Source organism: Lagenorhynchus albirostris, chromosome 6 (assembly GCF_949774975.1).
Source record: "Lagenorhynchus albirostris chromosome 6, mLagAlb1.1, whole genome shotgun sequence".
Classification (NCBI taxonomy): Eukaryota; Metazoa; Chordata; class Mammalia; order Artiodactyla; family Delphinidae; genus Lagenorhynchus; species Lagenorhynchus albirostris.
Window position 1 is genome coordinate 75,907,332 of NC_083100.1, and position 14,670 is coordinate 75,922,001.

At 41.6% G+C, this 14,670-nt stretch overlaps 1 protein-coding gene across 2 annotated transcripts in view; it reads right to left on the reverse strand.

Annotated features, from left to right (window-relative positions):
• Positions 1 to 6,316, reverse strand: part of KCNJ3 (potassium inwardly rectifying channel subfamily J member 3) — a 159,171-nt gene extending 152,855 nt beyond the window's left edge. For both annotated transcript variants that reach the window (XM_060152863.1, XM_060152864.1), the window contains exon 1: positions 5,615 to 6,316. In XM_060152863.1, the coding sequence (XP_060008846.1) occupies positions 5,615 to 6,316 (702 nt within the window). The remainder of the gene's footprint in view (positions 1 to 5,614) is intronic.
• Between the last annotated feature and the right edge of the window lie 8,354 nt (positions 6,317 to 14,670).

Genomic DNA, 14,670 nt, shown 5'->3' on the forward strand with positions numbered 1-14,670 from the left:
TTCTGGCAATGATTTTGGGACTCAGACCAAAATTAAAGTCAGGTAGAAGAAAGTGTGGACCTAGAATTTCATCTGGACTGTCTACAGTTGTACATTTCTTTTGACTTCTTATAAATTTATTTATTTTATTTATTTATTTTTGGCTGCTTTGGGTCTTCGTTGCTGTACACGGGCTTTCTCTAGTTGCGGCGAGCGGGGGCTACTCCTCGGTGCGGTGCATGGGCTTCTCGTTGCAGTGGCTTCTCTTGTTGCAGAGCATGAGCTCTAGACACGCAGGCTTCAGTAGTTGTGGCACGCGGGCTCAGTAATTGTGGCTCATGGGCTCTAGAGTGCAGGCTCAGTAGTTGTGGTGCATGGGCTTAGTTGCTCTACGGCATGTGGGATCGTCCTGGACCAGGGCTTGAACCTGTGTCCCCTGCATTGGCAGGAGGATTCTTAACCACTGCGCCACCAGGGAACTCCCCTCTTTTGACTCCTTAAGTTTGAAATTCCATCAATACACAGGCGGAAAAAAATATGACCAACATCAAGGCTAAAATAAAGATTTTTAATGCTAAGCCAATTATCCCATAAAAATATGTTCACTTTTATGAAAAGAAAGTAACTTATAGATGGAATGTAATTTATCCTGTAATAAATTTTGTGAGGCTTCTATACTATTTAAATGAAAGAACAGCTTTATAATTCCTTGAGGACTTTTTATGGAATTTATAATAATAACTGTGGACAGGATTTGTAACCCTACTTGCACATTCCCCTCCTACTCAGCAAACAAACACCCTCAAATCCATCAAGTGCTTTTTCCTGCTTCTCTTCATCATTTGTTCTTACCTACTACTGTTTATTTTTGGGTCTTTATGTCCCTATTTCTGTTCACACTGTATTCCCCTGAGCACAAGCCACCCTGTCCTTTTCAGGAACCATATTAAAAATAAAAAAACAAACAAAACAACATATTACTACTATTTAAAAGAAGAATAGTAATTATAGTCTTTAAAAAGAACCCAAGTTCTATACCTATTACAGAATTACTGTACTTGTGTCAGAGAAGGCAAAGCTAGACTCCATAGAAACTGTACTTTCTTTTTTAAAGACATAATAAACCCACCTAAAAACACTCACTGACCATTATAAGATCTAGCCCCAAGAGTTCTGGGGTACTCAGTCTTAGACTCCTTGAATCTTTTTACTAACCACTTGTACGATGTTCAGAAGAAGAGTTTTTTAATAGATATTCACTTGTGAATTAATTTTTTAAAGGAGATAACTAATGATCTCAAGATTAAAACTAAAGTGCAAATTGACCAAGACCAATTGGAGAAAAGAGTCAGTCATACAGAATAGGGTCATATAGAGTCAAAACCATAATTGCATTAAAGTGCAAGGTATGGAATGAAGGCAAACTAATAAATATATGAAAAAAATCAGGAATCAAGTGGTCCAGGAATCACTGTGGTTAAAAGATTAACAAAATATTAAGATATATGAAAAAAACGATGAGCTTGTTAGTTTTGCAGATGCAATTTTGTTTTTTATTGCATCTGCACTGGATCACATTCATATGAGGAAACTAGATAGCATTCAATTCTGAGTATGCATATAAATGGAGAATAGAAAAGATGAGTATAAAAATAATGTATGTGATATATTAGAAGATAACTGGGCATCATTACCTTTCATTAGGTGAAAGTTAAGGGTTGCATAGCTGACATCCTAGGAAAGGAAGATGATGACTATATGCCATGAATAAAAATATGAAGATATAAAATTATACTTCCATGAGAAAAATTTAACCTTACCTCTTAATTTCAAAATATATGTCTAACAATAACTGATTTTATGTTTACTTTATGTAAATAAGGTTTGACTGAGTGTCTACATATATATATATATACACACACATATGTATACATGTAACTGGGATGGTTTTTGGATAATAAGTGTGCAAATTCTTGAATAATGCATCAAAAAGTTTAAATCTTTCCCTAATAAGATGGAAGTCTAGGCCAGTCAACCATTAGTATTAGATTTGTAGGAAAGAGTGAGATTTCCAAATCCTTTAAACCCAACACTGAATTACAGGGTCCAATGTATCAACCATTAGTCTCAACTCCTTAATCCAAGCATTTTTATTAAAATTTTAAACTGGATGTCATATTAACTTAACATGACCTTGCTATTCATTAGTTCCTATATTTTAGGTTAAAAAAATTAAATTCAAATAAAACGTCTTCATGGGGATGAAAAGAGGAAAAGAGAAAGAACATTCATCTTAAAAGAGCTTTCTAGAGCTATATTCATAATAACATTATAAATTTTAAAGAATAACTTCCAATTATATTCTTAAATTTTTATTTAATCTGCTTTCTTTTTTTCTAAGTTAAAAAAGGACTGATTGCTCCAAGCATAAAGTTGGAAGATCTATAATTAAATATTGAAATAAATTTCAGTATTTGCAAGCTTGGAAGATGGGAATAGAGTTGAAATAAAATTTGCTTTCATATAAGTTAACAACAATTAAAAATTAGAGAAGTTATAAGAGAAAAACTTCCATCAAGACACAGAATTCAAAAAAAAAAATGCACAGAAAACTTCACAGTAGCCAGGATTAGAAAGTCATATGCATGTTCTTATTTTTCTATTCTTTACAAGAATAGAAGTGCTTTAAATCATCAAATATAATTCTTATAGTAATACTGATAAATAAGCTTTTAGTCAGCAAATAAGAAAACAGCAATAGAAAAATATAAATGAAATTAAATTAGGTAATAGGAAGAACTCATATAGACTGTAATTACTATTATTAAATATTATGGTTTTGTTGCCTTAAAATTCTATGTATTTCTCTGTATTAAAGATACATAAATTTTACATTTAAAATGTCAAACATGAGTTAAGAGAAGAAACTGAATATGTGTAATAATATTTAGTAAGGATGTATAAGACCAATATCAAAATATTACTACTTTAAGATCTTGGTATAGCTTCTCTTTAAAAATATAACTGGCTGTTTTGGATCACTTCATCTCAGTCCCTAAAAGAAAATGAGAGTCACTTATTAAAGGCAAATCTTCCCTCTGATTTTGCCGAATGTTATTAGTTTCCTAATAAAACATGGCTCCTTTTAAATGAAGTCTAAGGAAATGACAAGAGCTATGAGAATTCATTTTAATCACCATGGCTACAGGACAAATCAACTTCAAGCAAACTACAGTAACTGGTTGGATGAAGAGCTGCCACTGATCAACCCTCTCCCCTCACAAAAAAAGCAGGACAGAATTTCACCATAATTTTGTTTAAATATAAATTGACTCCACATGCCAATTATTTTTACTTTTAGCACTGACATCTTCCCAACAAATCAAAAGTAAAAAATTTTATAAGAACATTATACATATTGTTTTAATTAGATGTTTTTATCACCTTGTGTTAATATAGCACCTTGCTCCAAGTTTGCCAACAGTAGAAATCTTTTTTTTTGTTTGATCAGGACACTCCTTGTGGTATATGTGATACTTGCATAAAAATCACTATCAGTGTCCTGAACCACTGTAGACACTGGGTGCTTCAGATTCACTACAACTTTGTAAAAAAACAAAAACAAAAACAAGAACCTACTGTGTAGATTAATTCTAATTATTTCTGATTTTGTTAAAATAAAATTTGATAGTCTAAAAACATCTAAATATGTTTCCTCAAAAAGATATTTGTTTTAATAAACGTATTTATATGTTTGAAAAACTAGAGAACAGCAATAACTGACCTTTAAAGTCTAATTTTAAGTTTCCAATACACCAATCAAGATGATAAACTACTCTTCAGTAACAATCTCAAAGTGACACATGAACATGGATTCCACGACAGAGACTTTTGCACTACATTTACAAAGTGTTGCTGGTAGGCCTAACCTAAAAAGAGAGTTATATATCTTGTTCTATTCATAGAAATAGGCACATACAACAAACACCCCTGCAACAAACATGTCTACAACATGTTTAGCCTGATCCAAACAACTCAGTTCAAATGTGGTCCATAGCATGATACTAAGTTAAATTAAAAAAAAATTACATGCAGCCCATTGGAGTTAATTAAAAAGAATATGATCTACTCAAATTATGTATTCACCATTATCTTAATTAACATATACAGCAGAACCAGGTTGAAAATTTTCCAGTAAGCTATACACAATTAGTTTGTTTAACTGTCTGTAGCATAGTAAATATGCATATGATGTGGAGTGACAGGACAACTGAGCTGCTTTAAGTCCAACACTATACTGAGCAAGATGGTCAAGAATAATTAGGGTAAGACCTTGTAAATGAGTAATGAAAATGACACAAGAGACAAATTTTTTTTAAAGCACATTGGACCACTTTTAACTACCATATAAACTGAGGCTGTGTAAAACGATAGAGGACCTGTAGAGTAAAATTGAAATCTCAAAGGCAAAATCTCAACTTAAATATTTCAGGTTTTCATTTTATTAATGCTAAGTTCTGAATGGGGCTATGGTTCTTCCATGCAATCTCAGATAAATTTTTAAGACTGTATTGAGGTCATCTTTTCAATTTATGAACATTTGAAAACTAAGGCAAATCCCTCAAAAAGATGGATTGTAAAGAACACATAGAGAACTGGGCTCATATCCCTCATTCCTAGACTCTAATTGGATGAGTGATTAGAGTGGGCTTCTCTTCTTGTTTGTAGTGGTGCCCTCTAACGACTAGATGGACCTTGCTTTAATAATCACTCCATGAGCAATTTCTTTTAGCATTTACACTGCTGATGGTAGGAAGCAATCTTATTTAATGGATGCTGAAAAGCTTCAAGTGAAATCTGTAATTGACAAAGGCTTCATACAAACAGGCAATTAAGAATAAAATTAATAAGAGACTCTACAGGAAAAGCACTCACGCTTTCACAGAATATTTCTCTAGGAAAATATTTGGTAAAAATAAAACTTGAAAACAACCAGGTGTTGTTTTTCCACTTTATAAACTGCTTCTCTGGTCTGTGTACTTGTTAAAAAAGATGACCACAGATAGAGTTAGAATAAATGTTCTTGGGTCTGAAGGAATAATCCACCTGCTAAATACTACCAGGGGGAAAAAAAGAAATTAAAAAAAAAAGAAAGAAAGAAAAGCCCTAAGTGAAAATTAAAGCAATTTCAGCACCTTTTTCTTCAAACTAAAAGCTGTTCAGTTTTAATACTTCAAGTTTACTGGAGTAGCCTATTGACAACAACTCAAAAGCTCTCCAAAGAGCAAAGCAGCAAGGGTAGGAAGGAGAATAGGGCACTCGTGTACCTCAGAGGTCCAGGAGCCAACACCACTCCGCTGGCGTTACTAGTCCAGAAAGTGACACAAATACATCCGACGAATATAAATAAGAATAAAATAAAATAAATAAGAGCACGAGAGTGGGTGGGAAAAGAACAGAACTGTCAGTTGTACTCTCTTTGCCCAGTCCTCCACGCCCTCCCCAGCTCCCAAACAAGGAAGTTTACCTGTGGCTTTAGGCAAGCCTAGGAGCCTGAGGGTGGCTCTCAGGTGAGTTAATTCCCAGGTTTGAGGGCTGGCGGTCGCCAGGTGGGGAGGGGGCGGGTAGCACTTACTTTGAGCAGCTTACAGCGTATCTGCGCGGAGACCATATGGCTGTTGCGCAGGTTGCCCACTCGGAACATGAGCGTGAGTTTTCCGTCCCTCATAGAGATCACCGCGTGCTCGCTAAACATCAGGGTCTCCGCGCGCTTCTTGGGCTGGGACATCTTGATGAACATGCAGCCTATGAGGAAGGCGTCCACGATGGAGCCGAGAATGGACTGGAAGAGGAAGAGGATGATGCCCTCGGGGCACTTGTCGGTGATGTAGCGGTAGCCATAGCCGATGGTGGCCTCGGTCTCGATGAAGAAGAGGAAGGCCGAAGGGAAGTTATAGACGTTGGCCACGCAGGGCGTGTAGTTGCCGACGTGGGCTTTGTTCAGGTCGCCCCGAGTGTAGGCAATCACCCACCACATGGACGCCATGAAGAGCCAGGCCACGGTGTAGGTGAGAATGAAGATGAAGAGGTTCCAGCGCCACTTGAGGTCCACCAGGGTGGTGAAGAGGTCCGAGAGGTAGCGGCTCGTCTCACTGCCCAGGTTGCCGTGCTGGACATTGCACCGGCCGTTCTTGTCCACGAACCGCTGTCGCTTCTTCTTGGGCACAAGCTGCTGCTGCGGGCCCTGGCCCGGCCCCTGGGGCTGCAAGCCCGAGCCGCTGGACGAGGTGGTCACTACCTGGTAATCGTCCCCAAATTTCCTTCGGAGTGCAGACATAATACGGAGGGGCGAGCCAGATTCAAACGCGAAGCGAAGGCGCAGGAGCCGAGCGCTGCAAACCAGCACCAATGAGGAGGTGGGAGCGGGAGAGAAAGGGGGGACGAACGCCTGCGTGCCCGGGGCGGGGGGCGCACCCGGCAGGTAGCTGCGGTCTCTGCCCCCCGCAGACGCCTCTCCTCCCCTGGGACGGAGGCTTTCTCTCCACGCTGAGTCTTAAAACAAAAAAAGTGTTCTCCCACACTCAAGGCAGGAGGGCTGCAAGGACCAGGAACCCGAGCGCAAATGTGCCCCCAAGCTTTTCGAGGCCTCTCTTTTCTTCCCTCACCACCGGCATCCCGGGGGTCCCCTCTCGCCTTCCCACAGCCCTCCTGACTCTCCTGCAGCGCTCCCAAATTGACAGTTTTGAGACTGATGGCCAACTCGCCGGGCTGCCGAAGCGGCGCTACCTGCTCGGACCAGACCCTCCCCCCCTCCCCGCCGCTTCCCGATCGCCCGCCCTGCGGGACGGCTCCCGGCTCCCTCCGGCGCTCCCGCCTCCTATCTTTTGGCCCAAATCCCGCCCAAAGGCATGTCTGCCGGGCACGGGTACAGCAGCCCCTACCCACGCCCTCCGGGCTCAGAGTCCCCGCTCCGGACTCCGGAGACGCGTCCGCCTGCCGTCCGCGGGCCGCTGAGTTTCCGCGGGCGCCACCGGGGCCCTCAGGCCGCCCCCGAGCGCTGCAGAGACGCGGCGGTGCGCTAAAGCCGAGCACTCACCCAAGGCGAGAGCGCAGGAGGCGGCGCGGCCGGCGGCAGCGGCAGCCTGGCCTCGCACTCTGCCCTGAAGGCGGTTTTCCTCGCCCCTACTTTTCCTGGGGCACCACGACGGGCGCCAACGCCGGTCCCCCAAGCTCCGCACCTTCCTGAGGGCACCGCGCTGCCCCCCACCAGAAGGATCCTGGCGCGCCGGGCACAGAACGACTTGGGAGCGGGACTCGGGGGTTCCTTGGCGCCGTGCTCTCCCAGCAGGCGACAACGGTGCAGCTGTAGGGGGTTTGAGCCTCGGGATGCGGGTCAGACTCTCAGGTGAAATACCAGCTCCGCTCCAGCTTTTCCTCTGCTTCACGGTTCCTGCCTTGTCCTCTCCCCTCCTCGGTCCCCCGCTCCCTGTCCGCGTCTCTGTGGCCCCGGTTAGATGAAGCGAGGCTCGAGCAGGGGGCGGCGGGAGAGCGGTGTGTGTGTGTTGGTGCTTGTGATCCGCTGCAGAGCCGCGCTAGCCCCGCCTGTCCCTGCCTTCCTCCACTGTTTCACCAGCCTGAATTGCACCTCCGCGCCTCAGTTGAGCCTGCAGTGTCTGGCAGCTCAGGAAAAAGCGAGCCCCTCCAATGAGAAGCGACTCTAAATCTGCTCCCAAAGGAACTCTCCTTCCTCGCCCCCCTGCCTCAGGCAGAAAGCCCCCAGCAAGCAGCAAATGTGCTCTTTGAAAGGAGAGAAGTACGATATGCCTCTCTAACTAGGGCTCTCGTGTAAACGGATGCCTGGGTTTGAGGATGCATCATAAACAGGGATCCCGACTGGCTTCGAGATAAGCCTGTTCAGAACTCAGAGTTGCAAGTAGCAGAGGGGGCTCAAGATGGGAACAGAAAGGAGGGGAGGCACTCCTAGGAAAGCTCACGGTCCTCCCTGAAAATGGCTATTGGAAAGACTTGGAATGTCCGGAGTTAATGTGTGGCTGTAATTGAGGGAACAAGGCTGGATTGTAATGGCCCAGGCCTGGCAGTTAACTTAATGGAGGGGCAAAGTGCAGAAACAGCTAATACAGTGCCCATGCGTAAACATCAGTGTATTTACCACATTTCATGTTTGTTCTAAGATGCTATGGTCTCTTATGGCATATTCCATTCAGTCCAAACACATAAAACTGAATTTGTTGGAAAATTATCAAATCATGGGGTTATGAAAGCAAGGGGCTGCTGTAGGACTCCCAGGCAAAGGAAAATAAGTACATAATCATTCTGCCAATTCGCTGCCAATAGGTGCTCCCTTCTAATTCTCTATCTCTAAACCTTAGTGCAGGTAAGCCCTGTACCTTGTCAGCCATAAATAGAGGACTCTTTCACTTTGGTTAAAACGCCTATCCTGGGTTACAGACATCTCCTGCGGGCTCTCTGATAAGAGGTCAGTGACTGTGATTCTTTAGGATTACATAAGAAGGGAAAGTGACACTGTGGGAAGCAGAAACTGCTCTGGGCCTGGATCATAAGACCTGGTTGAGTTCTGGCCCTGCCATTTACAAACTGTGTGACCCTGAGCAAGTTGCTAAACATCTTTGACCCCCAGCTTTCTACTCTGAAAAATTGGGAGTTTGAACATTTTGCCAAAGTTGGTACATGAAAAAGAGAATGAATGTGGTTTTATTAACTCCTTTTGCTGCAAAGGATGTCATAGACTGGGCTGTAAAATTGCAACAAGGCCAAGAGATGAGGAATGAGTGTTTGGAGTTGGCCCCAAGTTGGGAACTAACACATATTCTCCTCTTATCTCTGACTACTCTCCCCCTAATCATGATGCCTTTGTCAGGCTGGCTTCTTTTAATTCCTGAAACCCACTGAGGCATACTCGCCATCCTTGGACCTTTGCCTATCTGTGTTCTCTTTCTGGAACGTTCTTGCCCTGGCACTCCACGTTGCTGGCTTCTTCAGTCATTCAGCTCAGCCTGAATGCGTCCTCCTAAAGGAGCCCCTTCACTAGCTTTCCAGGTACCCCCTACCATATCATCTTAGTTCATCTTCATGACACTTCTTTTTCTAGCCACTATTTTCTTCAACAGAGTCCTGGAATATAAGAGCAAGGACCTTGTCTCCAACACCTAGAACACTACCTGTCACATACCAGGTCCACAATAAGTATTTGCTGGATCAATCACACATACCCATATACATATGTCACTAGAAACTCCACATGCATTGAGTAATGCAGAATTAAAAGTCATCACTAAATCAGGTCACTTAAATAATTTAATATAAAAGAGCATATAAATTAAAACAAAGTAATCCTTCCTGTGCTTGTTAGCTTTAGAACTGATATTCTATCAGGTGCCAAATCCTTTTGACTGCCCCACTGCAATATCTCTCTTTTAAAAATGGTACTAACTTTCTTCAAATCCCCATTTCATTTTAGACCCAAAGTCAGATGATGTTCTTGCGTTTAGTCTTCTACTCCTTCAAACCGTCCTAGGTAGTATTACTAGATCTGTCTCCTTAGAATCGTATATGTTTAGCAGTGGCATGGAAACTGAAGAGCTCTCTGATAGTTTCATTTAATTATTTCATTTCCAAGCTTTTAAACATTCCCACTTTTTAAAAAAACACTTTTCTATTGAAAACCTTTGCCATTTTCCAACAACTAAATTTATAAACAAATAATTTTATATTTCAAGAGACATGGTCTGGTCTAGAGGCTAGAAGGGGGAAATAACTTGCTGACTGTCACAGACTTAATAAGTGGAAACTTTGAGATCTGAACCCAAGATAATGAATCTCCAGAACCTAGTTGTTCTGCTATCTCTTCCCAGGTGCCTAGAAAGGAGTCTAGGATTCTTGCTCCGTAGCCAGGGTCTCCCTCCACTCCACCACGTTTCTCATACAGGTTGAGATCTAAGGTCCACCAGAATATAGCCTAACCTATCTTTCCAAAATTATCTCCTACCTTCCCTTTAATGTGGGCTCTGATCCAGCCAACTTTGATTGTTAACAATTCCCCAAACATTAACTGCATTTGCTCGACTGCAGTCCTGTCACTTAAGGATCCTTTCTCTATCCCTACAAAGTCCAAATTACCATCTCTAATGTACACACAAGAGAAGGGAAAAATTCCTTCAGCTTTTACTTCAAGTGCTATCTCCCCCCCCTTTACCTTATCCTCCCACTAGCCGTGTAATCCATCCCTTCTCTGAATTCTCATTCCCCTAGATTTGCAATGTGGTTTTTACTTTCTAGCCTGTATTTGAGCTCAGAATTTACCAAGATTTCCCCTATAAAATAGTAAGCACCCTGAGCATCCACGTATTACTATTTTGATACCATCTAGCACTCCAGCTACCCAACCTTGCCTTGCACATGATAAATATTTAATACGTTTTTAGAGAGAACTAAAATTTACTGAGCCTACTTTAACGTGCCAGGCAACTTACTTGGAGCTTTGCAGTTAGTATTTCCATGACATAGCTAGCAAGATGGTAGAGCAGGGATTCCAAAACATGTCTGCCCATTTTCAAGGTCTCTGTTCTTTGAGAGAAAGAGTATTGCCTGATAAAAGATTTTTCAGGATGCCATCATGTCACACTTTAAACGTGACTGAGCCTTTGGCCTATTTGTGACCTTGAGTCCAACTCCTTGAAAATGTTTAAAGATGAACCAAACGCATCTTCCTCTGTCAGGACAGCTGCTTCCATGATGAGGTTCTGGATGGCAGCCAGCCCCATGGTGCTGAGGCCAGGCGGGATGTGTAGGGAATGGATGACAGAAGGCCACCTAATCAGGTGCTGTCTGATGAACTGAAGTGAAACACTGTGAAGAGAATGGGTCAAAGGGAGGAGAGGCGCACAATTTCAGCCAAGGCCACAAAGCCAGAACAACCTGGAAAATAGAACTACAGAATACACAATACACATTTGGAGTCCAACATTTAAAGATAGGGTGGTAGATTGTAAACAAACTACCAAGCAGTTCTTGGCTGGGGTGGTGGCAGGGTGGAGGGGAGATCAAAGCTATATTTAACAACAAACTCAGTTCTAAACAAGCTGCATATTTATTCTTCCCAGAAATGTTTCTGGCAATGTCTTATTTGCTGTGTCCAAAATTAGTAATAACACAAATAACTGTAACTTTAAAAATGAAGGATATGATTCTGTGTTTTAATACTGAAAAAGCATGACTTTGCACATACACTCACCCTATTATATAACAGAACAGTGTGCAGAAAAGAGTAGACTTAATGTAAAAGAAAAAAACCTCTGCCCCTGAGAAGTCCAAATTCTAAAAATGACTTAATCTGCCAACAGTGAAAAAAGCAAACCTTTGAACATCTCAGCATACCTGGAGTCCATCTCCTCGTCATTCACTTATTGCCACTGTGACTCCCACCATGAAATAGTCCACATGGCCAGAAATATTAATTACTCCTGGGTGAAAATGGTATTATATTTAATACTCCTTTACTCCTAATCCTACCATTCTCCAAAGTCCGGTGAAGAGATGGGCAGGCTTGGGATCTGAAGGTCTTACGCTTCAAAAGGTGACACATTCCCATTACCACCATAAGCTCTGCTATATCTGGGAAGAGGTCACTCTTTGAAATTCTGTATGCAATTTTGGGCAATAGAATGGTGTTCCTTTTTTTTTTCCAACCCTCCTAAAAAAAGATACCGAAGTTATTTTCTCTCTTGCCAAAAAAAGAAGGAAAAGAAATGAAAGGGAGAAATCAGTTTGAGATTTGATTGCGCAGATTTGAGAACAGAGGCATTGCCATACCATAGCAGATGACTCATCCAGCCCTTCATCTTGGCTCCAAACTCTGGCCTCCGCCCGAGGATTCAGAGAAAGGCAAAATGCCATTGTCACTTGGAGACCATTTATTTAGCAAGGTTTTCCTGACTTAAACCCTCTCTTTACTCCAAAGCTATACATGGGAATACTCTGGTTTATGAAAGAATAAGGACTTTAAAAAAGTCTTCCAGAACTCGAGGTCTGTTAGAAAAGAAATAATTGTTTAACAGACTCAAAGATTTGTTGGAAGGGTGTGAAGGAAAAAATAATTTCCTTTCTTTATTGTGTCAGTTGAAGTTATATCAATACTTCAGAGGATTTCTCCCCTGAGAATACGGATGAAGTCCCAGATGTCAAAATATGTACAAGAATCCTACTTAGTTCAATACAATACACATTTAATGTGCATAGACCATGTGCCTAGTGCCATGCCAAGGGTTGTGCAGGTCAGAAATGATGACAACATAATGCCAACAAATATGTTAACAACAACAGTAATAGTAAGTAATACAATGTGGTAAGCATCTAAAGGAAGAAGATTGTTTTATTAACGTTCAGAAGAACAAGTCTCTTTAAGAAGTATTGTTCCAGCGAAGGTGAATTTTCCAAACCTATCAAACTGGAATCACCTAACATTTTTAAAGCATTAAATTCCCTCTGTCCAAATGACTTTATTTTAGAAATCTGAAGATAGAATTTTAATAAGATTTCTAGGAGGTAACATTTCTACATAATTGGAATAAGATAAGAAATAAATTATATTCATAGAAAGTTACAAACACTAAAATATTGTAAGAAAAAATACAAACAGTAGCATTTTGAAGGTGATAGAGTAAATTTTTCACACGAACCTTCTGTGCTAGGGGATACAAACAAGATTGTAATTATTTTTCACTACTGGAAACTAAAAATGCAACTTTTGTAATTTTCATTAAACTGTTAGAATGACAGATTGTGCCGGTACAGTTCATCTGGGACGCAGATACCAAGACAAAGCCGGGAAGGCAGAAGGTTTCTTAGGGGTAACCCCTAAGATAAAACGGGAAGGGACAGGACGAAGCAGAAGGAGCCTTTAGGCTGTGATGCTGATCTGACACTAATGAAAAGAGAGGAGAGAAAACAGAATTGAATAGAGAGACACTCAGACTATTATGCAAATTTGCCAACGGGGAGCAAAAGTTGGCCATTGGAACAGTACAGTGTTGAGCATAGATGGCTGTGTCCTCCTAGGCTTGCTGAGCTGTCATTGGCTGAGGGCTGCCCTCAGGAAAACATGACTTTGGCTGAAATCTGTATCAGACTGGGAAAGGTGCCGTAGCTGGAGGCCAACCCATGCCATGCACTCCTTCCAGCTGAAGGCAGGTTTTTCTTGAAGGGAGATCAAATGGCAAACATCCAAGGCTGCCAGTCAGAGAAGTGGACTTTATCAGGGTCTTTTCAGAAGTTTTGTTACAAATATCCAGAAATACTAGTATAATCTAACCAACTGTTTATGACTGTGTGCGTAAATCTTCAGTTTTGTCCTGGTACAATGACACGAATCTCTCTTTTTTGCGGGGGCAGGGGGTGGGTAGTAATAGCCCATGGCCATGTTGATCTTGGCTTCATTTATAGTCTTCTAGAGGGTAGAAATATATATGTGTGTGTGTGTGTGTGTGTGTGTGTGTGTATATATATATATATATATATATATATATATATATATATATATATAAAACTTCTTTTAGCATCTTCCAAGACTGAGGCGGCTTGACAGAGAGAGAGAGAGACAGGAGTCATGGAACAGTTGGGCATAGGACAGGAGAAGAGAGTAAAAGAGAAGTTATGAAAGATCCTAGATGATCAAGAGATTGACAACAGAAATCAAGCAACTTTTCACAGCAGGAGTCCCAGGTTAGAAAGAAGAGTAGAACAACATACAGAATTTTCTGAACTCCGATTGTCCTGTTTATAGTTTTTCAGTTGTGCATTGGAATCACCTCGGGACTGCACCCCAATAATTTTATCAGATTCTCTGGGCATAGGGCCCAGGCATCAGTATTTTTCAAAAACTCCCTTAGTGGTTCTGACAACACAGCTAGGATTGGGAAACACTAATTTTGGGAACTGCATACCTATTAGTGCAGGAGCGTCCCTGGGAAATGTCACGCATGTAAGTATCATCAATCTTTCTCCCCCACTCAGAGGCCCCATTCTTTGGCACCAAAGAGAGACAGTTGAGATTAGGACCCCCTTGTCCCCTATACTCTCACAAATCTGCAGAGCCCAACACGTGTAGATCTGAATGCAAGCAGACAGGAGGATCTTGCCCTCCTTGGAAAAGCACCTGGGCAAAGCAGGATGCAGTGTGGGTTGACTGCGGTTTCATCCAGTTCCTACCACCCACACTCATAAATAATGAACATGAATGGAAGGGTCTGGGGCCAAATGGTCTTAAGCCCATTAATGTTTTAAGTTTTTTCATTAATAATGTTTCTACAGCTTTCTGCGAATGTGGGTGTGAATGTAAAAATTCTGTCTTTAAAATCTTCCTTCGCCACTATTTATCATACTTTCATGAATTAAAAACGAAACTGGGAAAGGGAGGGAGGGAGGAAGAAAGAAAAGGAGGGAAGAAGAAAGAGCACAAAAATTAAAACTCTCACAAAGATTACTGATTAACCAGTGGCAGAGCACATCACCCATGAACCTGTGTGGCCACGTCGGCTGACAGCCAAGCTGGGATAGGCAGAGCTGGACATCTGCTTTATATTATGTGATTATTTGGAGAGGAGCGAGTGAAGAAGAATTACAGAAGTAAAGACAACAACCGCTAGAAACTAGAAT